At 37.8% G+C, this 16,135-nt stretch overlaps 1 protein-coding gene across 1 annotated transcript in view; it reads left to right on the forward strand.

Annotated features, from left to right (window-relative positions):
- col9a1a (collagen, type IX, alpha 1a) overlaps positions 1–16,135 on the forward strand; it is a 30,506-nt gene that overhangs the window by 418 nt on the left and 13,953 nt on the right. The window contains exons 2-16 of the mRNA XM_049465895.1: positions 337–411; positions 554–592; positions 669–731; positions 2,780–2,833; positions 3,015–3,050; positions 4,217–4,240; positions 5,506–5,559; positions 5,644–5,697; positions 5,847–5,879; positions 11,172–11,228; positions 11,358–11,411; positions 12,390–12,443; positions 14,147–14,200; positions 14,286–14,339; positions 15,347–15,400. Coding sequence (XP_049321852.1) covers positions 337–411; positions 554–592; positions 669–731; positions 2,780–2,833; positions 3,015–3,050; positions 4,217–4,240; positions 5,506–5,559; positions 5,644–5,697; positions 5,847–5,879; positions 11,172–11,228; positions 11,358–11,411; positions 12,390–12,443; positions 14,147–14,200; positions 14,286–14,339; positions 15,347–15,400 — 759 coding nt within the window. The remainder of the gene's footprint in view (positions 1–336; positions 412–553; positions 593–668; positions 732–2,779; positions 2,834–3,014; positions 3,051–4,216; positions 4,241–5,505; positions 5,560–5,643; positions 5,698–5,846; positions 5,880–11,171; positions 11,229–11,357; positions 11,412–12,389; positions 12,444–14,146; positions 14,201–14,285; positions 14,340–15,346; positions 15,401–16,135) is intronic.

Below are 16,135 nucleotides of genomic sequence, written 5' to 3' on the forward strand. Positions count from 1 at the left end.
AAAAGTTTTATTTTTTATTATCTTAGGTTTATGTGTGCATATATATGTATATTTATGATTTTATTTGATGGATATATACTGTGACAGTAGCTGATGTGTGGAGCTGTGTGATGTGCAGTACATTTGAGGTTTGCAAGTTTTAATCATCAGACTGTGTATAAAGTATTTGGACTATGGGATCGGTGAGTCTGATAACGCTATCACTCACACTGCAGTCAGATCAATGACTCCATTGTTCAGAAGCTCAGCTGACTTAAACCTGTGGAATACTGTGAAAAGATTGACCACAGGTGGCTTACATTATGTGTGTGTGTGTGTGTGTCTGTGTGTTTTTAGAGGGGCCCGCCTGGTCCAAGAGGGCCACCCGGCCCCCCAGGACTTGTTGGCTTTTCTGGTGTTGATGGGATTGATGTAAGCCTATTTTATTTATTTATTTTTTACTTTTATTTATATTAAAATGATATTTCTATAGGTTGCTGCATGTTTACGTCCATTCAAGTGTATTTTGTATGTTTGTGTGTTTTATTTTATTATCATCATTCATTTATTTTAGGGAGAACGGGGACCGGGGCCTGGTCCAGTTGGCCTCCCGGTGAGTATTCATTCATATGTGTCTTTAGTTTACTGTGTAATACTGTGAACCCTCAAACTGTACTGGTTTTTAACAGGGCCCAGATGGAGCTAATGGGAAAAACGGGGCTAATGGACTCCCAGGGAATCCAGGAGCAGACGTACGTTTATATATTCTATTGTCTTTTAATGTTAAAATCTTTCAGCATTAGTTACATATAATGGCTAAAATCATATGATTGTAACCCATATCACAGACTGCAGTTTACCCAGCCACCCCCCATCCCCCCCCCCCCCAATCATTCCTCAAAAAATAAAAAAAAACACGAGCGGTAAAAAAAGGGTGGGTTTCCATCAATTTGGCCATTTATAGTGGAGAGGAGTGAAGGCTCACAGAGAGCTTTTTGTGTGAGTCAGTCTGAGGGGTCTGGGCTGGCACTGACGCTGATGGGATGGCGCCTCCGTCTAACAGAACAGCCCCTGTATATGACCTGCTGAGACTCACCTTTCAGCACTGAACAGGAGATTTGGATTTCAGAATAAAAAAAATAATATTTGTCCTAAAACCTTTTAACTTGTGATACTATAGTAAACCATTGGCCTGTTAACAGAACTTGAACTAGGTGGTTTAGTCGTTAGAACTCTCCTGGTCCTGGTGGTTTGCTGTTTGGCCTAATGGAGAATCTTATCATAGTCCTCTCTCTCTCTCTATATATATATATATAAATACAGAAGCAGTGGGTGGAGTCTGATCATGGGTGTATTTTGGGCGTAACATGCAATAAACCAATTAGTGTGTTACATGCTAATTCTCTTTAAGAGCCAGATGTGCTCTGACCTAACCTAACTGATAATTTCACTATTTCAATGGTGCAGCTAACTGATCATGTCCGACACTTTCTTAACAAGCCGGGGTGTACACACATTAGACACATGCCGGTGTTGACAATTCACTGCCAAGATAGCAATAAACATGATTTCCAGACCACGCCCATGACTGTATATATATATTTATAAGCACTGTTGCTATCTAAATGATGAAGATGGATAGTAAGATAGTAATGAGCATAAAAATCAGGCTTTTGCTGGTTGATAATGATATCTATAATATTCTATAAAATCTATAAAATATTAATATTGTTTGATATCAATAAAGATTAGCATAGCAAAAAGCTTCAAATATGTCAAATTCTTAGACTACCAGACACCATCCACTTGAGGGTGCCAGTTCAATTCCCTTAACCAGCAGGAAGTGCAACGGAGGGAATTACAGAACAGAAGTGTGTTTTTCCTAATTGTTTAAGGTGAAGTATGTTGTAACCTCATACAAAATAACATTCTGAAAAAAACGTTCTGAAAAAGAGAAGCATTTCCTAAAGACCTTTGTAATTTGTGTAGTACTTAAATCCTTTACAAATAAAAAACATCAAGATTTATTTTTATAAAGAAATGATAGAGATGCTAATTTAGATTTCTTTTTGACACAATAAACCACCTATGTAAGTAGATGTGTTACTTTTATTATGCTAAAGCATGGTAACAATAATCCAAAGCATAAAACTTTTGACTGTGTACCTAAATAGTGTCTTTTTTTACCTCCAAGTTGTTTGCAAATTGGTTGCTAAGATCATTAATTTTCAGGAAATGCAGCCCAATAACTTTATCCTCTATTAGTCAGAGATGAAGTGCCCTTAGGCAAGGCACCTGCCCATGGCCCAACTGCCCACCCGTCCACTACCCAACTGCCCACCTGCCCACTGTCTACCTGTCCACTGTCCACCTGCCCATTGCCCCAGGACTGTGTACTCGATGCACCGACACACTCCCACAGATGGGTTAAATTTGGTTAAATACACAGAACTGTAAATATTAACCAGATAGAACCACACTTACATGAAGAAAATATTTTTATTCTAAATTGAATAAATTACAGTTACTAATAATTAAAAATAATTAAATGTAAAATACAAGAGCTACTGTATAGTGGGCGTGTTAATATTACATAAATAATATTAAATGCTTAAACATTTTTAGATGCCAGTGCTTAAACTCATTTAACAGGGTTTGATGTAGCTGTGAGATTACAAATTTTTTCTTAAGTAAAACACTTCTCTAAAAAAGGCCTCTGTATTCTGAATTAAACACAAGCTATACAGTCTCTGATAACATTGTTCACTGTTTTTTATAAAGGCTGATTTTATTTACACAGGGTTTGACTGGGCCTGTTGGAGAACCTGGTCCAACTGGGCCTATTGGACCCAAAGTAAGTTCAGTCTCATATTAGCATCCAGTCAAAGTCTCATTTTACCAAAATTAAACAAATAAATGCATGTTTTCTCTTTGTATGATACAGTTAGACTGAAATAGTCAGTATAATAGTTTAATTAAGTTTTGTATTGTGTTAAATTTATTTAATTTATTTTGTATTTGATGTGTATTGTTAGGGTGAGCCTGGAGCTCCCGGACCCAGAGGAAGACCTGTAAGTAACTTGTATTAGAAGACAATTTTAGAATTGTTTTTTGGTAATAAGGCACACAAATGTTTTTTTTATGTATGTTAAAGCCACAGTTAGGATGCTGGAATGTTTTGCTGTAAAGTCCTCTTTGCTATCTGGGACCTGGCCTATATATACACAGGCAAGCCACATGTGATATACCTCATAGAAGAAGGCATTGCCACCCACAGTGGACAGCACAGAAGGTCATGGTTATGAGACAGGAGCAGGAAGTAGTATTGTGATACTTGACTTTGAGTACATTTTTTCCAGTAGATGACATGATTCTCCAAACCATCACTGATTGTGGAAACTTCACTCTAGACCTCTAGCAGTTTGGACTGTGTGTCTCTCCACTCTTCCTCCAGACTCAGCTCACTTGATTTTTCAATGAAATGCAACATTTTCTGATGGTCATTGATGGTTTAGAGAGACATGTCATCTACTGGTGTTGATCCACTGTGTTATATCAAGTGCAAAGTCAGTGCAATGTTTTCCCAGAAAATCTTACAGCACATGCTTCCCTCTGCTGACAACTTTTGTGGATTTCATTTTCCAGCAGGACTTCAAAAAGTACCAATTGGTCTTATATAATATTCTAATTTTCTTCAGAAAATTTTGTTAACCAAAAAACTTAGTCTCTGAAAAAATTGTTTACAAAATTGAACAGTGGTTTTCTTTGTCTGTTAGCCATAATCATCAATAATAAAAGAAATAAACACTTAAAATAGATCACTCTGGGTGTAATACATCTATATAATATAAGAGTTTCACATTTGTAACTAAATTACTGAAATAAAGTAAGTTATATTCCAATTTTTGAGATGCACTAATGTGTGTGTGTGTATATATATATATATATATATATATATATATATATATATATATATATATATATATTTTTTTTTTTTTTTTTTTTTCTCTTTATTAATGAGCTGTATTTATTTTCTAGTATCTGATTTATTACTTACTAACTTTTGTTTATTTACGTTTTATGTATTTAAATGAATGTAATAATTTATTAAATATATTTCCTTTCTTATGGTCATCATAATAATTCATTGTAATTTCATATAAGTGACTTTATTGTTGCATGTGTTAATATTGCTGTGTTACGTTTAATCTTAGAATAATATTATGTGTGTTTACAGGGTGTGGGAGAGGATGGAGAAGCTGTAAGTTTTACAGTATTTTGTTCTTTTAGCATTTATAGGCTCTTTTTTTTTGGTTACACAGGGTGTCCTGCTGGATCTGGTGGACCCTTTACATTTCGGAGCTTTTAATTAAAAAGAATAAAACATTTTTTGTTAAAATACTGGTATGCATTTTTCATGTATCGCCATACTGCTAGAGGAGCTTTGGATTGCTGTGTAGAGCAGCATCGCCAAACAAGCATACTGGCAGAGCTAGCTAGCTAACGCTATCCAGTTAGCATAAAAAGCTAATACACTGGAAGCTCAGCTCTGTGGAGCCAAAATGCTCATCTCCCTCTGTCCTGCCTAGAGTAAAATGAGAACAGCACTTTATCTGAGTAGCTCCTGCTGCTGTTCCTCACTGTATTGTGTTTTATATTAGTGTTTTATATTATATGTACTCCTAACAGCACAGTAAGTCACAGACTTATATAAAAGCCCAGTCATGCAAAAAAATACTATCATACAGGAAAACCATGCAATTGCCTGGGTCCCCCAGGCAACGACTGTTTATGAATTGAATGCAACGACAAACAGTGTGAGAGGTGGTTAAAATTCTGTGACGGTCAACACACCAAAACCTCAGCTTATCTTTTATATTTGACAATATTTGATTAGCTTTACATGTCCTCACTCATCTTAAGTTTATTTAAGTGAACTGAATTATATTTGTAGCCACACTCTATCTGAACTGTCAGTGATGACATGTAGTGGGGTCCATTTTGCTTGGGGCCCCCAAATGCCTTGAAACGGAACTGTGGCCCAGCACTAATTAGCCCCAATGATCAAGGCCATTTTTAAACCAGCCTATACCACAGATCTGGGGCTGAGTTTCACTGTGTGCATATTGCATATGTAGTTACTTCTCCTCTTCAAACTCATTGTCAGAATCTTCAGAAATATGATTCTTTTTTCCCTCTGCATCATCATCAAAACCCTCTCTCTCTCTCCTTATAAGGGTTGATAATTATTAGTGCTTTTATTGTTTTTTCTTTTATTTCATTGGTCTGGCATAGCTATAACTATAAACATAAAGCTCCACAATCAAAACAAATGGGTCACATGATCTGTGTGGATGCACTCAATTTGATGAAACGTTTAATTCTACAGATTCTACTCAAAGCACATCAACAATACGGAAACATTTTGGGAACATTTCAAATTCTTCTGGAATTAGTAAATTAATAAAATAATAAATCAATTAATGAATCTTTTTGGTAAATCGTGTGTGTAACTTTTTGTTATAGGGTGCGGATGGAGAAGACGGGTTGCCAGGAGAACTGGGAAAAGCTGGACCCCCTGTACGTAGACTACACTCCATTGTTCCAGTATAAATCCAATCTGATCAGCAGTTATTGATTAATTATATTTGTGATGTGTAACAGGGGAGCCGTGGCCCAAGAGGATCGGTGGGTCTACCAGGACCATCTGGGCCGAGAGTAAGCACTGCTCAATAAAATTAAATGATGTGATCTCCAGATGTGAGCTGGACATGTTTTATTGTACAGTAGTTTTGTCCAAATTGCTTTTAAATACCAGACTGGATTCTGTTGACCTTAGAACGTTTGTTCATATTTTTATTATTTAGGGTCCCCCAGGCGTTTGGAACGGGGAGGAACTGGTAAGAAATTCATGTCTTTCTTAATTATCATATTTAATACATGTAAACAGATGCTGATGTTATATTTATCTCAGCAATGTAGAAACCTGAAATCTGAATTCAGCAGGAATCAGAATTCATGAAATTTCTTGCTTTTATGTTTTTTTTCAGGGAGGAAAACTTTATAATACTATAGAGCTGCACAATGTATCATTTCAGGGTTACCACTGCAATGTGCATTTGTGCATAAATCGCATTACAGGATGTGCAGAGACCAACAAGAGGCGCAATTGCTACTGTTACTTTGCTGCTCAGAACAATAGGAACATTTTTATTTACAATGACAGATCTAATAGACTTATATATGTGGCCAATTAAGGCTTAGGTTAGATAATATTGGTAATAAACCGTGCATAAAGACGTGCATACAGATTGGTTTGTGTGGAAATAGTCTGGAATAACCATTATAACTATAACTCACCATATTAAATATCATTATCCAGTGCAGTTTTCTGAATCAGTGGCACACCACCAAAAGTGCAGCCCTTTATCTATTATTATTAAATATACAGTACTACACAGAATTTTTTGCAGCAATTGAAATTAACATTTTAATTATCCTTTGCCATTTCCACAAGCTTCCGCAATAGTTGCATTAATTTTTCCACAAGATCTTGCATTGACGATGGGAGATTTGGAGCGCTGCCTATAGTCTTCTCCAGCTTATCCCAAAGATTCTCAATGGGGTTTAGGTCTGGACTCTGTGGTGGTCAATCCATGTGTAAAAAATGATGATCTCATGCTCCCTGAACAATATAAGCACATTAAATCCTGCCATTGTTATCTTGGAATATGCCAGTGCCAACAGAGAAGAAAAACAATAATAATAAATTGCTTAAGCTGGTCATTCAGTATATTTAGGTAGTCAGCTGACCTCTGATTCTTTAGGAACATAAAATTGCTTAACCTAGACCCGACCAACTGCAGCAACCCCAGATCTAAGCACGGCCCCCACAGGCTTGAATATTAGGCACTAGGAATGATGGGTGCATCACTTCACTTGTCTCTTTTTTTACCCTGATGCTCAATCAAATCAAATCAAATCAAATTTATTTGTATAGCGCTTTTTACAACTGGTGTTGGCACAAAGCAGCTTTACAGAAACATGATTACAGGACAAAGAATCAGGCAAAACATTAAACATAGAATATACAGAATACAGAACCCCCAGTGAGCACTGAGGCAAGGAAAAACTCCCTCAGAGCTGCAGGAGGAGGAAGAAACCTTGGGAGGACCAAGACTCACATTAAAGGGGGGACCATCCTACCACTGGTCAAATGGCTTTTAAATTAATTTTAAAAAGTCTTTCATACATCCACATAGGTTTTATACATTCAGGTGTATAGCAGCTCCACTAATGGCTTATAGAGTGAGATGGATGATGAGCAGCTGATCTGTGGTGGTGGATGGAGAAGAGCTGACTTCAGAAACTTCCAGTCTGGCCAGACAGAGGACATGAGAGCCTGAGGTATCGGGTCAGACAGGTGGGCAGTCAGTAACTCGGAGGAAGGCAGAGAGATGGAATTAGTTTTGACTGGATTTATGTAAAACAGAGAATATAAAACATTATCAGAGTGTGGCAAATGACTCCGGCAGAACTGAATAAAACAGCCTAACTAAAGGCAGAGAGCCAGAAGGTAACATAGACATGGAGGCTCCCTGAAACACTGGCATCCACCCACTCCACCGTCCACAAACCTGAGTGACCGTGTGCAGTGGGAGAACAGCAGCACCAGCATCTCAGTTTACCACAATTTCCTCTGTCCATGAACCCCTGAATCTGCAGCCTTATCTAAAGGGAAAAACATTAATTACCAAAAGCTAAACTAAACAAGTAAGTTTTCAGTCTAGACTTAAAGATTGAGACTGTGTCTGAGTCCCGAACATATTCGGGGAGATTATTCCAGAGTTGAGGCGCTTTATAAGAGAAAGCTCTTCCTCCTGCAGAGGTCCTCTGAATTTTAGGAACTACTAATAAACCAGCACCCTGAGATCTAAGTAATCGCGGTGGTCAGGGCCGCTGCTAAGGTTTTGGAGGCCCTAAGCATAACTGGTCAGGGAGGCCCCCCCCCCCCCCCCCCCCCCCTCTCCTCTGTCCGGTGAACTTGAGCTTCTGGCCGCTGTGCCTGTAGGTTTACGTGGTTTGGCGTGGTGAAGTGAGGCACAATTGTGACGATTTGGGTGCTCTAATCAATTCAGTGATTGCCGTGGACAGCCCAAGGACGTTAAACTCTTTTTAGCTGCTCCGGTTTTTGTGGTGCTGCTGCTTTCTCTTTTAGAGAAAGCTCCTATTAGCTCCTATTTTTTATTTTATATAAAGCTCTGATGTGATAATCACAATGTTGCTAAGTAACCAATTATTATTGTTCATTACAGCGAACGAAATAGCGAAAACTGAAAGTGAAAAAAACATTTGTGTTAACTGAATCTAATAAAAAAGGTAATTAAAAGGAAAAAACATAACTATCTGGAACTGTATTTTGTGTTTATAAAACTAACTAAAACGAACTGAAATTACAGATAGAATACCCTCCTTTTCGTGTTTAATTTATTTATAAGCGCTGTTGTACAGCGGAGTTGTACAGCGGGAGTTGTTGTGCCGAGCGCGCGGCACCTCGTGGTCCTTTAGTTCTTGTGTAAAGCGCTCGCGCTAGCAAGCCCACCCTAAAAACTTACTGAACAGAAAAAATAAAAACAAAATAAAATTAAACTATAATAAAAATGAAAAATGTAATCACGTAGCTCTGGGCGCACGTGAACGCCTCCGCGTTTGACTTGCAGCATTGTGTGTAGCTGTTCTTAAAAAACATTTAAATTAAATAATAGTTCTATGCTTCTATGTTACAGTGTTAATTAACATAATTCTGATTATATTTCGCTCATTCAATCAGCCCGAAAACAGACAGTTTATGGGGCGGATCGGGTCCGGCTAAGTTCATGGTTCAGGCTTGGGCAGAACGTGCACGGGCTCCGGCTGGATCGGGTCGGATTTTTTGCCCGATCTAAGCTCTATTCCCTTTTGGTGAAGCTGTTATATTAATACCATTTTAACGGGCATTAAATTGTTGTTTTTGTCCATTATTTTGTTTTGTTAATATATACATATTTCCTTTGAGTGTGGCTTGGTTTGTTTAATTTCATCCCCAGACGCGTTTTTCCGTTTTTTCCGTTTTTTTCAGTATTACAAGTTTTAGTAATTTTCTTTGGTTCTGTGGAGAATTTCGTTTTGTTTTTTTGAAATTCGTTAGATTATATTTTTGTCAACATTTTGGGTTTATTTTCGTTTGTTATTTTTCTAATAATAATAGTAAATGCATAATTGATTTCCTTTTTTTTTTGACGGGCGAATAATAAAAAGTAACGCAATAGTTACTTTTACTGGTAACTAATTACTTTTATAGTGGAGTAACTCCGTTAGTAACTCAGTTACTTTTTTGGAGAAGTAATGAATAACTATAACTAATTACTTTTTTCAAAGTAACGTGCCCAACACTGCCATTTAGTAGCAACTTCGCGCGGTGAACTTGTCTCCTGCCAAACTCAAGTAGCGTTGCTACTTTAGTTAGGACTAAGGTTGCCAGATAAGTTACGATTTTTCATCCTATTTGTTTATTTTATTTTAAGTTTTTAACTTACACAAATATTGCACTGGACAAGTTTTTGTATAGAATGGCCACATACACTTTAAAAATGGTTAAACATGCGCAAGATTTAGCGCCTCCATGCATTTTTTGATTATTTATTTGACTGGAAAATGTCACATCTGGCAACAACCAACAGAGCAAACCGAGCCGTGCCATTTCAGGCAATAGGGGTGGGGGCATTATATTATGCACAAAAATAATAACGTGCCGCTTTTAAGTAGTAGAGTAGGTGCCCCATGCAATGTTTAAAGACAAAAAAGATGAGCGTGTCATAAATAATTCACATTGGGTTTTAAATTTAATAATGTCATAATTTCAACACATTTCATTCTCAGTCAATTTGGCTCCCTGCAACTGCAAAATGGTTGAGGCCTAACGCTGGCTGCGTTGTCTGCGTATGCAGAGCGGCGGCCCTGGCGGTGGTTCATAACAGGAGATGAGGTCTTGTAAATACTCAGGAGCGAGCCCGTGTAGGGCTTTATACGTTAACAGGAGAATTTTATAGTCTATGCAGAATTTGACTGGAAGCCAGTGCAGTGCTGATAGTACTGGACTAATATGGTCAAATTTTCTCGTTTTAGTAAGGACCTCTGCAACAATCACTCTGCAACAGGGTAAACCTGGACTCAGCTACACAGCTGTTTAGTCCCAATCCCTTGAGTTCCCTTCACATTGTGCATGTGGAAAAGCGCTTACTGTCACTATTAAACATATCCCTTCTAGTGGGAGTTCTAGTGTTGTTTTTCTATAATTTGATTTCACCAATCACTATTGTGATCATTACATATTTTTTTCTGACCACATTCTCCACTGTCATTCCACTTTTATCACTTTTTAAGGCAGTTCTTAACCTAATTTTAGCAGTTTCAGCTTCTTCAGATCTTCTCAAATGTTTTCTCTGCTTAATGCTTCATATAATTTGACCCTTCTGAAACTTTTTTCCATGACCCCAGGATCCCAGGATGTGTTTTTCCACATGGTTGTTTAACAAATGAGAAGCTACTCACTGCATCAGTTAGTTGTTGACAGCTGAAACATAACGTTTCTGTCCTATAAAAAACACTTCTCTTCTTTTTTTTTCGATTTTTAGTTTACTACATCATTTGAACAGACAAACTGTCCCTTACGCTGTGACAAAATTTCTCGATAAATGAACCAATAGAAACTCTTCAAAATGACCTGAAATAATCCCTTTTAACATTGACGTTCATTGAAGGTTTACAAGGTTTTTTCTCTCTCCTGTAAAAAAAGTTCCTGTTTTGGAGATAAGTATTTTTCATTGGACAGCGACGATAATCACCCATGCAGTAATTATGCAATGGGAGGCTCTTACTTATTTGCTTAGTTAAATCGAGGTGGTGACCTTTTTTTTGTCTGGGCAGTTTATATCACAGAACAACAACATATTGCAATGCAGTTTTTTCCCAGTATTTCACAGATCTTTGAGAGCCTGTTGGAGTTAGCTAAATGTTTACATTTTAAATGAAGATAATGGAATAAGTGAACCATCAACCAATTTTCCTCACTCATGAGTAATTGTGACATAATGCAATTTAAAGGGTTGCTAAAGGTCTTTTCATTTCTGACATTCTTAATTGTGTTTGATCAGTGTCCCAATGCCTGTGTTAGTGGACTGTCGGGATACAGTGGACTACCAGGCATGAAGGTGAGTAAACCACATGAGCATTCACCCATGTAACTAAATGTACACTGATTACTTATCACGTATTACTACATTATTATTATTATTATTATTATTTGTATTTTGTCTGATGTGATGTTTTTTTATTTGCAGGGTCACAAAGGAGTGAAAGGTGAATCCGGTGAGCCAGGAAGACAAGGCCATAAGGTAAAACCTACTGCAAAATTGTTCAATTCAAGATTCTTTTTTATATTGTACTGTTGTTACACACCTTAAGATATGTCACAGGAGGAATTGTACTAAAAATGTTGTGAGATGAAATTGTAATACATTGCATGCTTTATTGTCCCTACTGTTTTGAAATATGTAGCAGGGCTGAAATGCCGGAATAGATGTACATTAATAAAAGAAATATCTAGCAGATTAATCAGGAAATATCTTGGGTTCCCACTGGTTCACACTGTCTACAATCAAATAAAATCCAAAGGAAATGTAGGAAACACTATATTTTCTATTAGAATGTTCTTTACTGTCCCAACCTTTTAGGTAAAACCTACAGTAGTCTTGTTAAATTCATGGAATTTCTGAATTTACATTTTACGTCCTAACTTTTAACAGTTCAGAGTAGAACTTAATTATGGTAAAAATATTGTAATATCCGACTTTTGATTATATCCAGATATTTCTATAGACTCACACTAAACACATTTTTTTAACATAACTGTTTTTATTTGGTGAAGTACTTTGTGGACAAAAATAAATTTGCTCCCTTTTCCACAGATTGTTTAAATATTTATGATGCATATAAGAATGCAGATATCTTCAGGTATTTAGCTTCAGTAGCTAATTTAACTTAACAGCTGTTTAGTGAGTTTTACAGCTAGCCTGTTATATATTGTAGTTGAATGTGTGTTTAGGGTGGGTTCAGACACACAATACAGCTACAGCTTAACTGTTTGTTAATGGTTGGTTGAGAAGATATGCAGGTTTTAAAAAGATTTATCAGAACCAGAAGGTGACTGAATGTTGTCTGCTCTCTCAAACAGAGTGCTTAAAGTGTAGAGCCTTAAGTATTAGGATGTATTTAGATATTTTATAAATATCAAGAAAAAAACGAATAGAATTATTGATTATTAGAGGTTGATAACTGTGTTTAATTACATTTTTTTTGCTATTGTCTCTCAGGGCGAGGAGGGAGACCAGGGAGCACCTGGAGAAGTTGGTGCACAAGGACCACCGGTAATATTTATATAATATATAATGTGTAATTTACTGTGTAGTAGGACAGTGCCAAAAATACAGCAAAATGTGCAAAAGGCATGATCAAATCCTCATAAATAATCATGGGTTTGATTTGGGTGTAACGTGAAAAATACCAATCAGTGTGCCAGTTGTCATTACCTTTAAGAGGCAGGTGCGCTCTAACTTTGGCACGTTCGTATCTTAACAGTGCGGTGTTTTTGTGCATCTCAGCAGAAGATACTGACCTGCGTGTTTACACTGTGAAGATACACCAGCAGCTCATTTAAGGGAGCAGCAATGTTATTTTATTTCTTACTCTGTTTATTGCTAAGTTGAAAGTGCGTCTATGTGTGTTTTTAACAAGGTACACCCTCATGACACACCTATAGGAATAAACTCTGAGGATTGACTGTTGTCTAGGTTCATTTCAGTCAGTGGCGAACCTGTGTTTTTTGCCACCAAAATAACAACACACCAGAAATTGTATTTTAATGATGCGGATGCAAGGCACCAAAATAGACTGTTGACGGGGTGTAAGGTAGCAACGAGCATTGTGACACGCCTTGTGCAGGCTGTACGATAGGGACCACAGTGTGAGCAGAGTGATGTAGCACACATTACCAACAGACTCCACCATAAGAGATTAGATTCTCTGCCCAAGCCAGAGGCAGAGCCCACCCATGCTCAAATTGAACTCGGCTTGATATTTTGTTCTGTGCTGTGTGCCTATGTTTTAAATGCTATTTTTATTTACATACATCTCTGGTGACAAAAAGCACACTGTGATTGTAAAAAAGACTAACCTGTGCAGTGCGCACACACCAGCTCCTCCACTCGTCCTTATGACACTTTAGAGTTCCATTTTTAATAAACAGTTTTTTTAAATAATAGGCTTCTGTGCCTTCTCTGTGTTGCACTTTTTATTAACATTATTCTGAACAGATTTTGCTCATTCAGACAACTAAGCGCTGCCACTATGATTTGAAGAACGCTGGTTCAAATCCTCTTCTTGTGGCTTGCCATCAGCTGCCAGAACCCTGAGAGAGCACAATTGGCCTTGCTCTCTCTCTGGGTGGGTAGATGGCGCTCGCTCCCCACATTACTCCAAAGGGTGATGTCGATCAGCACAAGACAACTAAGAGCTGATTTATCGGAACCTAATCGCTGCACTGTCTTCCAAATGTACTGTGCTGCTATTTGACAATGCTGCATCAGCAGCAGATCAAAAAGAGGTGGTGACTGACTTCACATGTATCGGAAGAGGCATGTGCTAGTCTTTCCCCTACTGGTGTGTTGGGGCACCACTAGTGATGAGGGGAGTCCTAATGAGTGGGTTGGGTAATTGGCCGTGTAAATTGGGGAGAAAATGGAAAAATAATTAGCAAAAGATATTAAAAAAGGGTAGATTTAATTACAATCTTTAAAAAAAATCTATTTGGGTTTAAAATGGGCTCAGGCTCATAATGCCAGTTTCTGAGGTGGGCAAGGTCGGGCTTCGACAGGCTGTGCACTCGCTTATTTAGATTCGGCTGCCAGCATGTAATTAGACTTTCAACATCAATTGCTTAAAACACCAGTACCAGTGATTTTCAAGTGTCCATTTACTTTTGACCATGTTGTCTGTAGGCATCTTATATTGAACCCTTTCTTTACCATCTCAACAGCAATAATCAGAAATGTAACTGTGTGCTTGATTTCAGGGTACGCAGGGTCTGAGGGGAATAACCGGCATCATGGGGCCAAAAGGAGACCGGGTGAGCAGTCAAAGATCAACCTGTCAATAAATACAGGAAATGTGGGTTCTGCAGGAGGACATATCTGTATTTTTTTGCTTTTCAGGGTCTACGAGGGACAGACGGCGACAAGGGTCCACAGGGCATCGTAGGCGCCCCTGTAAGTATCACAATGTTTGTTGCTTTGTTTCAGTGAACAGAATTATTGATCCACCAAACCAGTTACATTTATCTAAAACCAGCACCACAGAAGATGTAAATTCTCAAATTCCAGCAGGCACACCATAGAACTGTTGAACCATTTTACTGATATTAACAAATTACAGTATGTTAAAGGTTTTATACATGCTCTTTTCTTTTTGTACCCCCATTGTCTGCATTAGCCAAAAAAAAATAGAAGGAATACTGAGTGGATCAGAAAAACCCCCGGACTGACGTCCACCCATAAATTATAATTCAAGACCTTTCTCCTCTTAACTTGCAGAGCCGTGGAGCATGAAATGAGACCTTTAACTGTATTTATGATGCAATACTATGTTTTTTTACAGTACAAATGCCACTATTAAAGATTTGTGTCAGTTTTGAGTTAATTTTATTGTCAACTGTACATTAACTACATTATTTTAATGAAACACATAGGAAAAACATCATAAAATTGGCAATACAGAACCTTTTCAATATTGAAATACCATCTCTGAGGATAAAATGTTATATTATTGAAGCACCATGTTAAATGTATATTGTAATATTGTTTTTAATGGAAGCACACACACCAGCATTGACTCTATGCCTCAGTGCTCACCAAGCATTGTTAAATTCCTCAGAACGTCAAAACCAAGACAATATAATTTAAATCAGTAATATATGACCTGTGGTGTAAAATGCTAAATTGCAGTTTTTTTAAAGAACCACATGTTCTTATGGAGGAAACTGAGTGTACAGATTACTGACATCACATCCTGCTGGTGACTTTATCAAATGATGTCATCTTGCTTTACTTCACTGTTTATAATATAAACAGATTGTTTGTGACTGAAGTTTGTGTAACATTCATTAACTATATTAGTATATATAAATAATGATTTTTCAGGTTTTTTTTCCATATAGTTTTTATACAAATTTAAATAATTAAACGCTTTATTGATAAGGGTTAATTGTCTTCACCAGGGTGACCGAGGACAGAGAGGAAAAGTTGGCGAGGCTGGACCAAAAGGAGCTCAGGTGTGTACCATCAGAACCACAGCAGAACCCGACAGAACCCGTAACTTCAACATGTTATCTTTTAGAGAATTTAAACTGATAAATATATATAACTGGAAACGTGTAAAGATCACCACCAAAACAAAACCATTCACCACCTTCCATCACCATCCACTACCCACCACTGTTCAATACATTCTATTACCATCCATCACCTTCCACCACCATCTTCAAGCACCATCTACCACCTTCCATCACCTCTCACGATCCACCACCTTCAAGCACCATACATCACCATCCATCACCTTCACCTATCCATAGTCTTCCAACAGTATCCACCACCTTCCACTTCCATCCACAACCCACAATGGTCCACAACCTTCCATCACCACCCACCAATATCCAACATCTTCCACCACCATCTTCAAGCACCATCTACCACCTTCCTTCACCATCCACTACCCACCACTGTTCAATACATTCTATCACCATCCATCACCTTCCACCTCCACCTTTAAGCACCATCTACCACCTTCCATCACCTTCCACGATCCATAGTCTTCCAACACAAACCACCACCTTCCATCACCATCCACCACCTTCAAGCACCATACATCACCAACCATCACCTTCACCTATGCATAGTCTTCCAACAGTATCCACCACCTTCCACTTCCATCCACAACCCACAATGGTCCACAACCTTCCATCACCACCCACCAATATCCAACATCTTCCACCACCATCCTCCACCTT

Source organism: Astyanax mexicanus, chromosome 16 (assembly GCF_023375975.1).
Source record: "Astyanax mexicanus isolate ESR-SI-001 chromosome 16, AstMex3_surface, whole genome shotgun sequence".
Classification (NCBI taxonomy): domain Eukaryota; kingdom Metazoa; phylum Chordata; class Actinopteri; order Characiformes; family Acestrorhamphidae; genus Astyanax; species Astyanax mexicanus.